The 18,305-nt window shown below is 35.8% G+C and overlaps 1 protein-coding gene across 1 annotated transcript in view; it reads right to left on the reverse strand.

Moving 5' to 3' along the window:
- The window catches only part of MICU1 (mitochondrial calcium uptake 1), a 223,853-nt gene that overhangs the window by 111,207 nt on the left and 94,341 nt on the right, over positions 1-18,305 (reverse strand). Inside the window, exon 6 of the mRNA XM_024739749.1 lies at positions 9,247-9,361. Within this exon, the coding sequence (XP_024595517.1) occupies positions 9,247-9,361 (115 nt within the window). The remainder of the gene's footprint in view (positions 1-9,246; positions 9,362-18,305) is intronic.

The raw sequence follows: 18,305 nt of genomic DNA on the forward strand, positions 1-18,305 counted from the left end.
AAAGTTTTAAATACTAGGCAGGATGCTAAGGGTACTTGGAGCAATATAAAATTTTAGTATGTATACTAAAGTAACTACTCAGAAAAATTCTTAGATACTTAGCCAACAAATACACATGGAGTACTTATTATGTGCCAGATACTGGGCTGGATACCTTCTCCAGAAGGGATAGTGATTAGGTAAACCATTCCATGACAACCACTATTTCTTTCCCTGGTTTCCTTTTCGCACCTTCAAATTCTTCAGCATAACAAATAAGCATTTTCTAAAGCTATTCCAGGAATAGGTAAGCAACACATCATGAAGCCTAAGCATAACCAAATACTATTAAGTTGTGGGTTTTTGGGAAAAGTCAGACATATAGAATGGACAGATACATTTGATTCCAGTCCAGCTTCTAAGAGGCAAACAATGCAAAAAAGTGGGACTCATAGACCACAGCAAAGATTTTTACACATCATCAATTACTGAGGGCTGAATTCCTACAGAGCCACCCCAATCATAAACAAAACAAGACATGGTAGAGGCTGAGGAGGATAGGACAGATGTTAGGTGAGTTATAAGAAGGGAAGTTTCTATAATCTGTTCTTGGGAAATGAAGGGAAGACTCTGGCAGGAAGGTAAACTGAGATCCATTTGACACTGTAATGTATGGAGATGGAAGGGTGGCTGGGTCACCTTTCTACCTAGAAGAGACCCAAAGAAGCCACATCTCAAATATCCTTTCATTCAAATATTTTTGGAATGACTAGTATTAGTAAGATACAGCGTTAGGTACTTTGGAGATACAAAGCCATATATATGGCATAGTTCCTACTTCAAGATATTATTTAGTGATAACACAGACACTGTCTAAACTTGCATCAATTAGAAATTCCTTCGAATTAACAAATACCTCTGGAGCTGTTATGAGGTACCATAATTCATTCACAGTTCAATGTAAAAGAGTTTTTAAAATTCTGATGTTTAAAACAAGTAAAATCTTAGCTGAGATATGCTATAATAATAATAATATTATAATAAATAATAATGTTATAGGTTAGGGTACTTTCTAGAAGGCAGAGAATGTAGCCTATTTGGAGTTTTACTTTTCTTGCTTCAGGAATTTTCTCCCATTGATAAATGAGACATAAGAAAGAAGGAAGCCTTCTCCTGTTAGGCCTTCCTTTCCGAGAACCTAAGGAGCAGAGAAGGAAAACCAAGGGCATATCTCCTCCTCTTCTCTGTTCTAGAGCTCCTATACGAATCTCATATATCACAGAGAAGGGGCTCCCTGGAAAAGTGGCAGAAAGCTTTACAGGCCAATATAAGCCATTCAAGAGAAGACAAAATGTATGCAGACATAATAATAATTTTAGTGGCAGCATCAGCTCATAGAGCGTATAGAAAACACTCTTAATTACCTCACTCAATACTCTTTTGTTGGGACTTCCCTGGTGACACAGTGGTTAAGAATCTGCCTGCCAACACAGAGGACACGGGTTTGAAGCCCTGGTCCGGGAAGATCCCACATGCCACAGAGCAACTAAGCCCATGTGCCACAACTACTGAGCCTGTGCTCTTGAGCCCGGGAGCCACAACTACTGAGCCCGTGTGCCACAACTAATGAAGCCCATGTGCCTAAAGCCCATGCTCTGCAACAAGAGAAGCCACCCCAATGAGAAGACCACGCACTGTAACAAAGAGTAGCCCCTGCTCGCCACAACTAGAGAAAGCCTGTGTGCAGCAACAAAGACCCAACACAGCCAAAAATAAATTAAGATAAATAAATTTTTAAAAAATACTCTTTTTTTTTAGAAAAGAGGCCCATCTTGACTACTTGTATTGAAAGCGTAGAGCTATAGAAATCATGTGGTCTCAACCAGATTTCCATAAGATTTAGGTCAATATTAGAATTCTATTAGAATTATTACAATATTACAATTTTAAAAAATGAAAATGGATCAATTCAAATAAAACTATTCATAAAAAGCATGAAAAGGCTAATAAGAACTGATTTTCTAATGGGTGTAAAATTATAAAATCTTCCTCAAGATACAGTCAAAATACATTTAGACCTTATTTTTGTATAAGCCACCATTTTGCTTCTTTAGTCTCTGTTCTCCCCTTCGCCTTGTGAACCCTCAGAACAAATCTCAAGCAATTGTTCCCAAAGGATAAACTTCCTTTTGCAGATGAAATAGTTTGATCTTCTAGTATAGTCACAAGGAGATTTGAGAGAGTTAAACACAAACACCACTTATTTCTTGTTAATGTGAACAAAATTCTTGTGTGGTTGTTGATACAAAGATGTAAATGCTTCAACTTTCTGTAACAACGGTCTCTACTGAAATGACACATTCAAATAAATCTCTGGCTCAAAATGAATTTAACTTCATAAACGTTTAATATATCTAAATGCATTATTTTATTGTTTTGATAGAAGCTACATTATTACAAAATCAATGAGTTAAGAACAGGTTATGCTAGCGAAAGAAGTTAATGGTAAACACAGTGAAATATAATACTTTTGGCCTTACGGCATGCAAATGAGTCTTTCTGAAGTTCTAAGCACTTTTTATAGGGTAAAATACCACTGAATAAGATTAACCTTTTCTGCTTTGTCTTACCCTTCATAATATCAATTAGACAATGGCAGATAATCCTAGACACAAAAATTACACAGAAAATAGCTAAACCAAATTTTCTCTATAACTTCCCCAACTCTGATGTGTCAATAAAACAGATTTGTAACTGCCTTAGATGTGTTAACAGATCTCAGTATGTTGCCTTGCCCATATATTTTTTTTAATTTTTAAAAATTAAAAAAAATTTTTAACATCTTTATTAGAATATAATTGCTTTACAGTGGTGTGTCAGTTTCTGCTTTATAACAAAGTGAATCCGTTATACATATATATATGTCCCCATATCTCTTCCGTATTGCATCTCCCTCCCTCCCACCCTCGCTATACCACCCCTCTAAGTGGTCACAAAGCACCGAGCTGATCTCCCTGTGCTATGTGGCTGCTTCCCACTAGCTATCTATTTTACATTTGGTAGTGTATATATGTCCATGCCACTCTTTCACTTTGTCCCAGCTTCCCCTTCCCCTTCCCCGTATCCTCAAGTCCATTCTCTAGTAGGTCTGCATCTTTATCCCCGTCTTGCTTTTTTTTTTTAGATTCCATATATATATGTGTTAGCATACAGTATTTGTTTCTCTCTTTCTGACTTATTTCACTCTGTATGACAGTCTCTAGGTCCATCCACCTCACTACAAATAACTCAGTTTCATTCCTTTTTATGGCTGAGTAATATTGCACTGTATATATGTGCCACATCTTCTTTATCCATTCATCTGTCGATGGACACTTAGGTTGCTTCCAAGTCCTGGCTATTGTAAATAGAGCTGCAATGAATATTTTGGTACATGACTCTTTTTGAATTATGGTTTTCTCAGGGTATATGCCCGGTAGTGGGATTGCTGGGTCGTATGGTAGTTCTATTTTTAGTTTTTTAAGGAACCTCCATACTGTTCTCCATAGTGGCCGTATCAAGTTACATTCCCACCAACAGTCCTTGCCCATATTTTTCAACAGACTCACTCAACCTGAAAAGCTTATTTTCATCTATAACTTCTATAACATTTTCATTAGCCAGAATGGCACAGAATGGTACCGCTGTCTCCAAGCCACATACACTTTGTGATCAGCTCTTGACTTCAATATGGCAAGAGGAATAAAATATTATAAACTTTCACTTGAATGCTGCTGTAATTTCCCAAAAGGTTTGTATATTTGTGAGAAAGATGCATCACAATGAGGATGTAGTTTGTCAGTAAATCGAATTCTCCTACAGTGAAAGCCCACTTAATTAAATTTCTCTACTAATTCCTTCAAATATAAAGAGGGAATCAAAATCAGAACACATTGACCTATGCCTGATTTTCATTAGGTCTGTTCCTAGGTACTGAACATGCCGTAGCATTTTTTGCTTTTGATTTTTCTGGTGGCTTTTCAAAGATTAATAGTAAATAGTAAGAATGCTTAATAATCAACTTTTTGATCATTTTATTATTGTCTCCTCAAGCTATCTAGAACTGTTTTTATGTTATTAGCCCACAGGGTCAATAACTTTAGTTAGAAAATGTGTGAAGACAAAGAACAAAAAATAAATATTTCATAACTGTCAGTGGCAAAGATCCTGATTCCCAGTTATATTATCATAACCTAGTGAATCTTAGCATTAGCTATTGAATGCTCCAAATCAATAAATAATATATAGCATTCAAGATAAACCTTGACAACCTTTCTCTGTACCTAGTTATGGAGAAAAATCTCTGACTTCAACTATAAGATTTAAGACCATCGCTAATGTTGTAGTTGGTTAGTGCAGAGAACTAAGCCATGCTTCTGTGCTCTCATTCAATTCCTATTAACCTACTTTAAGGATCAAAGGCTCTTTGGAAATTATTTAATAATAATTATTATTAACAGTCTCTTTATCTTGCCTAGAATGAATCTGAATTTATTTTATTAATGAGTAGTTATTTAGTAAATACTTAATATTCTACTTAATACAGATGCTATGGCTCATGTTGACAACTCTTCAAGTTAATCCTTCAAACCTGATCAGAGAGATAGGGTATGAAGCAAGAGAATTTATGGATTAGGGTAAGAGGGGGATACAAATATGTGAATTCTGAATTATAAGAAACCTTGTAGGTATTAGAAGGTATATATACTTCTTATAAGAAAGCTTATTTAGAAGTAGATTAATTTAAAAACATGTTTCCCTCACTCCATTGGTGATGCAGACTGAGGACATCAATGGCTAAAAGAACGGCTCTCAATTCAGGATATAAACAGCAAAGTCAAGTCTCATGTTTGATAAACTTCCTTTTGGAGAAAATTGAAAAAAAAAATTCTTGCTTTGTTACTTTGCCACAATGCTTTTTATACAGTAGATATGCTTGTGATGAATATCATTACAAATTTGTAGCGAATATCATTACAAACCTATGATCACTGTCAGGCAGTTACATTCTAGGTAGGAAGATAGACAATAAAGAAGATAAATCAATTATCCACTTCTGGGTAGTTATCCAAAGAACACAAAAATACTAATTTGCAAAGATATAGGCATCCCTATGTTCAATGTAGCATTATTTACAAAGCCATGCCATGGAAACAACCTAAGTGTCCATCGATGGATGACTGGATAAAGAAGATGTGGTATACATATAAATATAATGGAACATTATTCAGCCATAAAAAAGGATGAAATCTTGCCACTTGTCAAACCTGGATGGACCTTGAGGGTATTATGCTAAGTGAAGTTAAGTCAGATGGAGAAAGACAAATACCATATGATTTCCTTCACACATGGAATCTAAAAAAACAAATGCAGAAACAAAATAAAGCAGAAACAAACTCATAGAGAACACATTAGTGGTTACCAGAGGGGAAGGGGGTTAACTGTATGGTGATGGATGGTAACTAGACTTGTGATGGTGATCACTTTGTAGTGTATGCAAGATGTTGAATTATAATGTTGTACACCTGAAACTTACATAATTTTTTTAAAAAAGAAATCAATTATATAGACTGTTAAATAGTGACAAGTGCCAAGGAGTAAAAAGAAAGCAAAAAAGGGATTTAGGAGATGTGTATGCGTAAGTGTGTGTGTATGACACAATAAAAGGTATTTAAAATTTTAGGCTGGCCAAAGAAGGCCCCCATTATCCAAAGCACATACAAAGAAGAGTGAGAAATTTATGCCACTGCTTATTGTAAGCAAAGATATTGCTGCCAAATTGGTTGTTATTCTGGGTGTGTCCAAAAAATTCTTCTTTAGCTAAAAAAATGAAACTTCTAAAAAGTTTAAGTAAGAAGAATTAACTCTATTTAATGCAGGAAATTACACTGCATAACATGCATTTTTAGTAAAGCAGCTTTCCTTTTTTTTTCCTTTTTAAAAATATTTATTTGTTTGGCTGCACCGGGTCTTAGTTGCGGCACACGGGATCTTCGTTGCCGTGTGCAGGATATTTAGTTGTGGCATGTGAACTCTTAGTTGCGGCATGTGGGACCTAGTTCCCTGACCAGGGATCAAACTCAGGCCCCCTGCAACGGGAGCATGGAGTCTTAGCCCCTGGACCACCAGGGAAGTCCCAGTAAAGCAGCTTTCTTAATTTTATTTTTAGGAGACGAATCATGAATCGAAAGAGAGAAAACAAATAATTTACTATATAAGGTTGTCGAATTTTATTTTAGACAACATGGTAGAGTTTCTAAAGTACTGAGAGGTTCCAAGTGTCAATCCATTTGGGCAGAGTGTTTATATTCTTCAAAATGATGACAATTTCTTGAACATCACTGAGTCTATTAATTTTGAAAAAAACCCCAGCTAATTAGAAATACAACAGTCTTGCATTATCTGGGCTATGCTGTTCACGTTGCTGTGGCTGGTTTTCCACTGGAAATCTCAAGAAGGGTCCATGTTGTCCACCAGAGTAATGGACGAATAAATATGCTAATGCACTTCCCCTAGTCCCAAGCCACTCCCTAGCAAAGCTTTTCGTGTTTTTTTTACCCACCAGCAGTGCAAGCTTTTCGTGTTTAAAGAACTGCATTCCTTCTTGCAGGACAACCTGGGAACAATTTAGTGTATTTAGATGTAATGATTCCTTGTTATCCACAAAGAAGTTGATCCACTGAGTGCCTCATTTCTTATCGTCCTAGCAGCAATTAGAATGTGGGAAATAACTTGTCTCAATGTCATTTCTGTGGCATATTTTCCTCCATGTCTTGTTAAATAAACAATGTAGTGTACAACATTCAGATTGCAAGGATGCTTGAACTGCCCATTATCTACAGGAGAGTTTTATGACGAGCCTTTCCACAGCCCAGCCTTAGAGAAAGAAGAGGCACTATGGTAAGCTATGGCTTATCACTACTGAAAATGTGACCACAGCAGTAAAGCCAAGTGACAGAAGCACATATGATGGGATGGCCTGGGTTCAAACCCTGAATCATCTACTTACTGTGGGACATGAGGAAAGTTCTTTAATCTTGTGTATGCCTCAATTTCAAAATGAAGATAATAAACTACAAACATTATAGGGTTGATATGAGGAAAATATATGTGTAATTGAAGTCCTCAAAGGAGAGGATGAGGAAGCAAAGTATTTGATGAAATAAGTTGAAATTTTTCCAAATTTGATGAAAATTATTAAACCCACAGACCCCAAAACTCCAAGAATCCCAAGACAAGAAACATAAAGAACACTATTTCGAGGTACATAATAATACCGAAACCAAACAACACTGCTAAAAACCACATCTGTGGTTCTCAACCAGGGATTATTCCTCCCCATTCCTACTCCCCCGGGGACATTTGACAATTTCTGAAGACACTTTTGTTTGTCACAACTGGGAGGGGAAGAGTGTGTGTGACTGGCATCTAACGGGTAGAGGCCAGGAACGCTGCTAAACATCCTATAATGCACAGGACAGCCCTCACAACAATGAATTATCCTGCCTAAAACATCAGTAGTGCTAAGGTTGAGAAATACTAAAAGCAAATAATAATCAAAAGGCTTAAAACTAGTGATAAAGAGAAAATCTTAAAATCATATCATCATAATTTCCTCATTCCTGACAAATATAGAAAGTATATGATATTGTAATATTAAGCATTTTTTGGTAAATTACTCACCATGGTGAGCCAGGAGCTGAACACCAGTAAGTAAAGGCGCCCAGACCTGTAGAGTTACTTGGAGGGGTTTCCAGAACTCACAGGTCAATGTGACCTTTTTTTTTTTAACCTAAATTTACGGAGCTACACAGTGTGCAAAGTATTCTGAAGATTCTGCTGTGGTTCTCCTGACACTTAATCACAGGTAAGAAGTGGTGGGACCAGAATTTGAACTGAAGTCTGTTTTGAAAACACACCAAAATAATAATTAATAATACACAGTTTAAGATCAAAAAAGTGCTCTTAGTTTACTATCTTGGATCTTCATAACAAGTCAATGCACATCTACGTTGCTAGAGCAGTGGTCCACTACAAATTTATTCAGATACTTTGGTAGCCTAAGACAGCTGTGGTAAGGCCTATTAGTCTATATTTCTTCATTTTTCTGTCAATTGGAGGGAAGAAGAGTGAAGAGTAGTCATAGCTATGGCAGGAACCGTGTATGTCATTTATTGAAAACTGTTTATAGTTCTTAAAAAAAATTTTATTGGAGTATAGTTGATTTACAATGTTGTGTTAATTTCGCTACACAGCAAAGTGAATCAGTTACACATATGGATATATCCACTCTCTTCTAAATTCTTTTCTCATATAGGTCATTACAGAGTACTGAGAAGAGTTCCCTATGCTATACAGTAGGTCCTTATTAGTTATCTATTTTATATATAATAGTGTGTATATGTCAATCCCAATCTCCCAATTTATCCCTCCCCACCCCTTCCCCCCTGGTAACCATAAGTTTGGAAAACTGTTTATAGTTTTATCTTTATAGATGCCTAGCCTGGAGAAGGGAAGGAAGATATGGTTATTTTTGTTTGATATGTTCCCCCATGGAAAAAAAATTGAGAATCACTTCTTTGAAATATATAAATCAGACCTCTTTGGATCAATTTAGGTAGATTTTAATAGAATGTACACAGAGAGCTAGAGACATACTTTTTTTTTTTTTTGAATGGTTAAAAAAAGTCACACTAAAGGAAAATAATACTAAGAACACTCATAGTAGCATACTAATCAACAAAATTGTTTAGCTTAGAAAAATTAGAAATTCATCAGTGCTCTAAATGAGTCAAATTTGAGTTCTGTGTTTTAAGAAGTTATCTTCCAAGGTTGAAAAATTAATATTGAACACAATTAGAACAACCGAGCCAATCTTCTTCTTTAGTAGAGGAAATACTAGATCAATATGTGTTTTACTGAGGAAGTATAAACATTAATTAGGGCTAGAGGAGTAGGCAATATATAATTTATCTTGAGCTTAAAACAGTTAAAAGTAGATGTGACTTCACAGTTTTGTTCTTTTAACTTTACCTTTTAACTTTATTTTCCTTCCTCTTTCTCAGGTGGTTCTATATACAAGTTACAGAGAACTCGAAATGAAATTTGATGTAACTTATCATTCATTAACTTTGCAAACATGCCTTGTTTCCCCCTCCAATCGACTTAACTCTTTTTACAGTCCTATATATTCCCTATAAATGAATAATAAGAAAAGTTTATACTTACTAGAAAGAACAGTCGTAAGGAAAATGTAGTCTGAAAAGGATATGAGTCCACATTCTCCAAGGGTGTAAAATATACTGCCTTCATCAGCAAATTTTTCTCGTTCCTGGGCAATTTTCTATTGAATGTATGGGTTCCACCAAAAGATAAAAAGAAGATATAACAGAATGAGAATATAAATAGTTAGAGATGAATCACCATTTATCTGACAGTTTTATGCTATTTATCATAAGCACTTCTCTGATGGCCATTCCAAATTAATGGATCCTTTACAGTTTTTAAGATGATTAAAATTATAAGAAAAAAGATGATTTTGTTTGTTTGTTTCAACACTGGTTTAATGTGAACAATGGAATAAAATTTTCAATTTTATGAACTTCCATTTAACATATAACAGGCCCACTTCAGGGCTGGTTTTATCTCTTAGTTTGAAAAACAATCTACAACAATCTTTTTCTATAGAGGTATATAAGGTAGAGAAAAAAAAAAGAAAAACTAAAATAAAATCAGTTCTAAATGCCCAAGAGAAACTATACAACTAGTAATGAGAAATGAAGAGGTAAGCAACTATTGTAAACACCCACACAAATGCTCAGAAAACTAATTTCTGAAATGCTAATTTTAACTTTTACCTTATGAACCCCAAGAACCTTAGTTTGGGAATGTAGAACAGTTTACAAAGTAAACAGCATCTCTGAAATATAATGTCAAGTCAGACACACACCAAACTTTAGGCATGAGTTAATTTAACTATATTTACTGTGACCTTGATGGAGGCTCCTAAATTTCAGCTATTTGAAGAAACTCTCCCAAAACTTAGCTTTTACTCTAAGTATGTATTTATTTTCTTTAATCTATAAAGCTCACAAAGAGAGTTAATTCTCAGGTTCAGTAATGGTCTATCTGGGAAGCAGTCTCTTCCTGGGTGTTTAAGGAAACTTACCCTGTTTTCTGATTTGCTACCAAACCATAAACTTAGTGGTGACATTGAAGATACTTTCAAAAACTGAAAAGGATCCACCAAAGAGTTAGACTTGAAACACATTTCCATAAGTTCTGGACCAACCAAAGAAATTTCAGGAATTATTCTGGGTACCAAAAAAAGAAATAGGAGGTTTTAAAAACCCAAAACCAACAAAGCACAATCAAAGTAATAATATCATGCAAGCACAAAATAAGAAGCAGCACTGCAAGCATAACCTTGGGAGGAGTATCATGAAAATTAAACCAGCAAGCACCACCACACCACCATCCAGGTACACAACTATCCAATAGGTTACCTCTGTCTAGTGAAGGTCCCATCATACACCACAAAGGAAAGAAAACTGGTTAACCAATTGAAGACACAAGTACCAAATGAATCATCATGATCTTCTTAGTAAACCCACTCAAAACAGCCTCTACTGGATATCTGCTTGTAATAGGAAACAGTAACCATGGACAGGCAAAAATCCATAGTTGAACGCCTGCAAAGTGGTAAGAGGTTTTGATGGTAGTTTCTACTTAGGAAAGTGCTTCTGACTCATTTGTGATGGGCAGAAAGCCTGGTCCGGCCTGACAGAATTTAGAGATTACGTCTTTGAGCCAAAACCAAAAATGAGCCCACAGTCCAATATGTTCAATTAAGGTTAGATCTCATATCACACTTGATCATCTACCAATAGATTAAACACAAATTTCAGACAAAAGAAGGCTATTGGATGAAAAGAGCAGCAAAGCTGTTCACTGGGAAGTTAATATTTTAATTTCTCAAAAGAGAACAATGTACATTTTTAACATTATCCAAGATACTGCAAAAGTAAAGCATGTGAGTAAGAAAAAATACACAAAATGAGAACAGGCTGTCAAAGGCATACCATTACTAGGCAGAATAAATTTGTATAGAAGCTGAGTAACCCGTATTAATTATGTAATAATCTTACGGAGAGACTGCTATAAGCAAATAAAATAAATAATATATTGCGATCCAGAAGTTGAGAAACAGACAAAAGTCTAAGGACAAACTGAAATGAGGCAGATAAGCCAAAAAAGCATATCTAACATTATTTTTCTAAGAACCATCTGGACTATGCTGCTGCTCAGAAGATAAAAAGAAAAATCCAAGTTTGTCCACAACTTTTTATTTTGATATACTTTCAAACTCATAAAAGTGGAAAGATCCATATAAGGAACTCTCATATGCTTTTTACTCAGAACCACCAACAGTTTATGTTATCACTCTATTTGCTTTTCATTTTATGTAGATACATGTTTTCTTTTATACCATATTGAAAGTTGGAGACATATGCCCCTTTACACTTAAATACTTCAGTATATATTTCCTATGAACAAAGACATTCTCTTACATATTACAGTATATATTTCATAAAACCAGGATATTTAATACTGATACATACTATTATCTAATCCACAGTCTATTATCAAATTTAGTGAACTGTCCCAATAATTTCCTTTATAGCTATCTTCCCCCCAGTCCAGGATGTAGTCCACAATCATAAATGGCATTTAGTTGTCATGTCTTTTTAATCTCCATTAATCTGAAACAGCTTTCTTTGCCCATCTTTATTTTTTCCTTTGGAGGTTTATGCCCATCTTTACTTTTTCCTTTGGAGGCTTATTATTATTTTTGATTGTGGTAAAATTCACATGACATAAAATTCACCATTTTAACCATTTAACCATAAAATGTGTGGGCCTTTTGGGTTTGGCTTCACATATCATATTTTGTAGGTTCATCCATGTTGTAGCATCAATCAGTGCTTCATTCCTTTTTATCGCCAAATAATATTCCATTGTATATATACCACAAATTGTTTTAACCATTCACCCACTGAAGGATATTTGGATTGCTTCCACCTTTTGGCTATTGTGAATAGTGCTACCATGTACATTCATGTACAAGTATTTGTTTCACTATCTGCTTTCAGTTGTTTTGGGTATATACCTGGGAGTGGAATTGCTGAGTCGTATCATACCCCTATGTTTAAGTTTTTGAGGAACAGCCAAACTGTTTTCCACAGCGGCTACACTATTTTGCATTAATACCAGCAATGTAAAAGGGTTCCTATTTCTCCACATCCTCGATTTTCTTTTTCTTTCCTTTTTTTTTAAAATTATATCCATCCCAGTGAGTGTGAAATGGTATGTTATTAAGGTTTGACTTACATTTCCCTAGTGCCTAATGATGTTGAACATCTTTTCATGTGTCTGTTGGCCATCTGTATTATCTTCTTTGGAGAAATCTCTATTCAAATCATTTGCCCATTTTTGAGTTGGGTTATTTGTCTTTCTGTTGTTGAGTTTTTTAAGTTTCATTATATCAATATATTCTATACACTAAACATATCAGATATAGGGTTTGCAAATATGTTTTCTCATTCTGTTCATTGCCTTTTCGCTCTCCTGATAATGCCCTTTGGTGTACACAAATTTTAAATATTGATGAAGTTCTATTTGTCTATTTTTTTCTCTTATAACTTGTGCTTTTGATGTCATATCTAAGACTCCATCACCAAATCCAAGATCATGAAGATTCACCCCTGTTTCTCTAAAAGTTTTGTAATTTCAGATTTTATATTTAGGTCATTGATCTATTTTGAGTTAATTTTTGTATTAATGTGAGGTAGGGGTCCAACTTCACTATTTTGCATGTGATATCCAGTTGACCCCCTACCATTTGTTGAAAAGATTATTCTTTCACCACTGAATGGTCTTGGCACCCTTGATGAAAATAAATTGACCATATATATGTGGGTTTATTTCTGGACTCTCAGTTTCATTCCATTGATCCTTGTGTCTATTCTTATGCCAGTACCACACTGCTTACATTTTTATAATTTTTAAAAACTGTGGTAAAATGTACATAACATAAAATTTACCACGGAACCATTTTTTTTTTTTTTTTTGTGGTACGCGGGCCTCTCACTGTTGTGGCCTCTCCTGTTGCGGAGCACAGGCTCCGGACGCGCAGGCTCAGCAGCCATGGCTCACGGGCCCAGCCGCTCCGCAGCATGTGGGATCCTCCCGGACCGGGGCACAAACCCGCGTCCCCTGCATCGGCAGGCGGACTCTCAACCACTGCGCCACCGGGGAAGCCCCCACGGAACCATTTTAAAGCGTAAAATTTGGTGGTATTAAGTACAATCACAATGTTATGTAACCATCACCACTACATAGTTCCAGAACATTTTCATAACCCCATTTGGAAGGAAACCCCTATCCATTAAGCAGTCACATCCCACTGCCCCCTCCCTCTAGCCCCTGGAAATCACTAATTTGCTTTCCATCTTTATGAATTCATATTTTTGGATATTTCATATAAATGGAACCATACCTAGTTATTTTCTTAGTGGTCACTCTGCAGATTACAATTAACATCTTAAATTTACAGCAACCTAGTTTGAATAAATACCAACTTAGCTTCAATAGTATTAAAAAACTCTGTTCTTGTAGAGTTCCATTTCCCTTTATGTTATTTTTGCACATTATATTTTTATACAGTGTGCCCATTAACATAGATTGATAATTACTGTTTCATGCATTTGTCTTTCAAATTACAGAGGGATAGATAGGAGTTATAAACCACAAATAAACTAATGCTGGCTTTTATATTTACCTATGTTGTTACTGGTACTGGTGTTATTTCTCAATATGGCTTCAAGTTACTATCTAGTGTCCTTTCTTTTCAGCCTTAAGTATTACTTTTAGCATTTTTTGTAGGGTAGATCTACTAGCAACAAACTCCTCCACTTTTGTTTATCTGGGAATGGCTTAATATCTATCTCCTTCACTTCTGAAGGATAATTTTGCAGGTATAGAATTCTTGGTTGACAATTTTATTTTTCTTTCAGCACTTTAAATATGTCATCCCACTGCCTTCTGGCCTTCATGGTATCTGATGAGAAACTAGTTGTTAATCCTATTGTGTATAGTTTGTGTGTGGAAAGTTGCTTCTCTCTTCCTGTTTTCAAGATTCACAGTCTTTAGCTTTTGACAGTTTGATTATAATGTATCTCAGTGTGGGTCTCTTTGAGTTTATCCTATTGGAGTTATTTAGCTTCCTGGATAGGTAGATTCATATATTTCATTAAATTTGGAAAGTTTTGAGCCATTATCTCTTCAAATATTCTTTCTGACCCCTTTTCTCTCTCCTTGCCTTCTGAGATTCCTATTGTACATATGTGGCACACTTGGTAGTGTCACATAGGTCTCATAAGCTCTGTTCATTTTCTTCTTTTGTTTCTCAGACTGGAAAATATTAATTGACCTATCTTCAAGTTCACTAATCATTTTTCCTGTGTATTCAAATCTGCTGTTGAACCCCTTCACTAAAATTTTCCTTTCAGCTATAGGAAATTTTCAGTTCCAGAATTTCTATTTGATACCTTTTTATAATTTCTATCTATTTTTTCCTATTAGTTCATACATCATTCTCCTTGTTTCCTTTAAGTTCATTGCCTGTAGTTTCTTTTAGCTCTTTGAGTATATTTTGGACAGTTGATTTAAAGTCTGTCTGTAATAAGTTGCAATATCTGAGCTTTCTCAAGGATAGTTCCTATTCCTTTTTTTTTCCTGGGCCATACTTTGTTTCTTTACAAGCATAATGTTTTTGAAAACCGGACATTTTGTATATTACAATGTGGTAATTCTGGAAATAGGATTCTCTCACCTCCTCAGGGTTTGTTGTTGCTGCTTGCATGGGTTGTAGCCATTTCTTTAATAATTTTTGTAAATTCTTTTGTAAATACTTTGTCCAGCATGGTCACTCAAGTCTCTGTTTCATACCTTAGTAGTCAGCTACTGATTTGACAGAGATTTCCTTAAGTTCCTGGATCCAAAGGGTGGGGGGGAAAAAAACCTCTCAAGATCCTTGCAGACTGGCTCTGCGTTGGCATTCTTTCAATGCTTAGTCACTATTTATAATTCTGCCCTTGCCTTCATTTCTTGCTTGCTTGGAAGCTAAACATCAGCCAGAAGTGAAAGGTTAGGGTCTGTTGGGGTTTCCTCTAAGTATTCATTTGGCCCTGGGTGTGCACATGGCCGTCCAGATTCACCAGTATATGGTAGAGCATTTCAAAGTCCTTGTTCTCTCACCTATCTCCTGCTGCAGGCTCTTCTTTCCCAGCTGTTTTGGTTTGTCTGCTGCTTGTCTTCAGCTGCTGTGGCTAGTATTTACCTTTATGCTTTTAACAAATGCCACCTGGGAGGTCACCCCAGCCTTAAGAAAGCTCCAAGGTAGGCAAAACAAACACAAACCCACAAGCTGATTCCTCATTGGCCAGACAGGTCAAGGCCCACATTCACATTCTCTGAAAACAAGGTCTGCCCTGCCCACTCTGGCACCAGGGAGCTATACCAAGAACGCACAATCTTTATGGCTGCCACTGTGCTGGGGGGTGGGGGGTGGTCATCAGATAAGTTAAAACACCACAACATTCTCTTACCAAATTTCAGCAGCTTCTTTCTTCTTTAAGCATTCCCTTAGTTGCTTAAAGTCTGATTAGTTAGATTCCACAGATCTGAAAAAGCTGATTGACAGTTTTCACTACCTTAATTATTGTCTTAGTGGAGGTGTGTAGTTTTGGCATTACCTACTCTGCCAATTTTGGTCTCTTTATACTTTTTGACCTGGAACAATTTGAAAAGTACAGGTGAATTATGTTGTAAAATATCCCTCAATTCGAATTAGGCTGCTGTTTCCTCATGATTACGTTCATATCTATTATAGCTATTATAAACTATGAATTCATAATGATATCTCTAATTCCATTCTAATACCACAGAGCACAATTTAGTCTTGCCCTTTACACACATGTTACTCCCTTCTGCAACAGAGAGAAATCTGGTTCCCATTATCCACAATATATTTACTCATTTGCTCAAGCTTAGAATACAAGGAAGATAGTTTCACAATTGCTAATTATCCCTGCAAAAAACGAATGTATCATCTAGAGTTCAATATCTGTTACAGTTTTAAGTAAAATCTACCTATGGTGAAATGCACAAATCCAATATATGATTCAATGAGTTTTATAAATACATATCTGAGTAACCCAGATATATATTTGGGTTATAGAACATTTCCGCCATCCCTGATGTTTCCTTTATGCCCCTCCACAGTTAATTCCCACCATATTTTTGCACCACAGATTAGTTTTGCTTTTTCTAGAACTTACTATAAATGGTATCACCAGTATATACTCTTTGATGTCCAGCTTCTATGGTTCAGCATAATGTTGGGGAGATTCATCCACACTCTATTTATCAGTAAATCATTCATTTTTATTGCAGAGCAGTATAATACTCACCAATAAAATTAAAAATATTAAAAGTAAATAATTTATGCAATTTATTTTGCATATAATTATATTGTGCATATAATAATGCACACAAGTAATATCACAATTTATTCATTCCTTTAATGATTAAACAGGCACTTTTCAGTTTTTGGCTATTTTGACTTTCCTCAAAGTTGTACTTCTTTTACTTGCACCATCAATGTATGAGAGTTCTAGTTGCTCCACATCATTGTCAACATTTATGTGGCCAGTTTCTTTAATTTAGCCATTTTAGTGGTATCTTATTGTGGTTTTTTTGAGCATTTCCCTGATGACCAAGTGTTTTAAGCACTTAGTTTATTGACAATTAATATATCTTTCTCTGGGAAGTATCTGTTCAAGTCTTTTGCCCATTTTTAATAGTTTATTGACAATTAATATATCCTTCTCTGGGAAGTATCTGTTCAAGTCTTTTGCCCATTTTTAATAGTTTATTGACAATTAATATATCCTTCTCTGGGAAGTATCTGTTCAAGTCTTTTGCCCATTTTTAATTGGGTTGTTTGTCTTTTTATTACTGATCATTATATGTTCTGGATGTGAGACTCTTCTCAATGTGTTAGCCAGACTCCAAGATAACCCCAATGTTTCTTGCCTCCTTGTGTATTCATGTCCTTGTGTAGACCTAGTTTCTTCCCACATTGAATCAGGGTTGGTCTGTATAACTAATAGAATACAGCAAAAGTGATAATGTGTGACTTCTGAGGCTAAGGCATAAAAGGCCCCTTGCTCTTCTGGAGGGAAGCCAGTCTCATTTGAACACAACACTCAAGCAGGCTTGCGGAGAGCCTACAGAGAGAGGATCTGAGGCCTCCCAACCACAGTCAGTACTATCTTATCAGCCATTTGAGTGAGCCACATTAGAAATAAATCTTCCATCCTTGGTCAAGCTAGATGGCGAAGGCCCTAGCCAACAGCTGACCGAAGCCATTTCTAAGCCATTTGTTGAAAACACCTTCCCTTCCCCATTTAATTATTTTGGCAACTTTGTTAAAAATCAATTTACCTAAGCTCAAAATGGATTAAAGACCTAAATGTAAGGCCAGAAACTATCAAACTCTTAGAGGAAAACATAGGCAGAACACTCTATGACATAAATCACAGCAAGATCCTTTTTGACCCACCTCCTAGAGAAATGGAAATAAAAACAAAAATAAACAAATGGGACCTAATGAAACTTCAAAGCTTTTGCACAGCAAAGGAAACCATAAACAAGACCAAAAGACAACCCTCAGAATGGGAGAAAATATTTGCAAATGAAGCAACTGACAAAGGATTAATCTCCAAAATTTACAAGCAGCACAAGCAGCTCAGTAACCAAAAAACAAACAACCCAATCCAAAAATGGGCAGAAGACCTAAATAGACATTTCTCCAAAGAAGATATACAGACTGCCAACAAACACATGAAAGAATGCTCAACATCATTAATCTTTAGAGAAACGCAAATCAAAACTACAATGAGATATCATCTCACACCAGTCAGAATGGCCATCATCAAAAAATCAAGAAACAATAAATGCTGGAGAGGGTGTGGAGAAAAGGGAACACTCCTGCACTGCTGGTGGGAATGTGCATTGGTACAGCCACTATGGAGAACAGTATGGAGGTTCCTTAAAAAACTACAAATAGAACTACCATATGACCCAGCAATCCCACTACTGGGCATATACCCTGAGAAAACCAAAATTCAAAGAGTCATGTACCAAAATGTTCATTGCACAGC

The sequence above is a fragment of the Neophocaena asiaeorientalis genome, unplaced genomic scaffold (genome assembly GCF_003031525.2).
Source record: "Neophocaena asiaeorientalis asiaeorientalis breed wild unplaced genomic scaffold, Neophocaena_asiaeorientalis_V1.1 scaffold501, whole genome shotgun sequence".
Classification (NCBI taxonomy): Eukaryota; Metazoa; Chordata; class Mammalia; order Artiodactyla; family Phocoenidae; genus Neophocaena; species Neophocaena asiaeorientalis.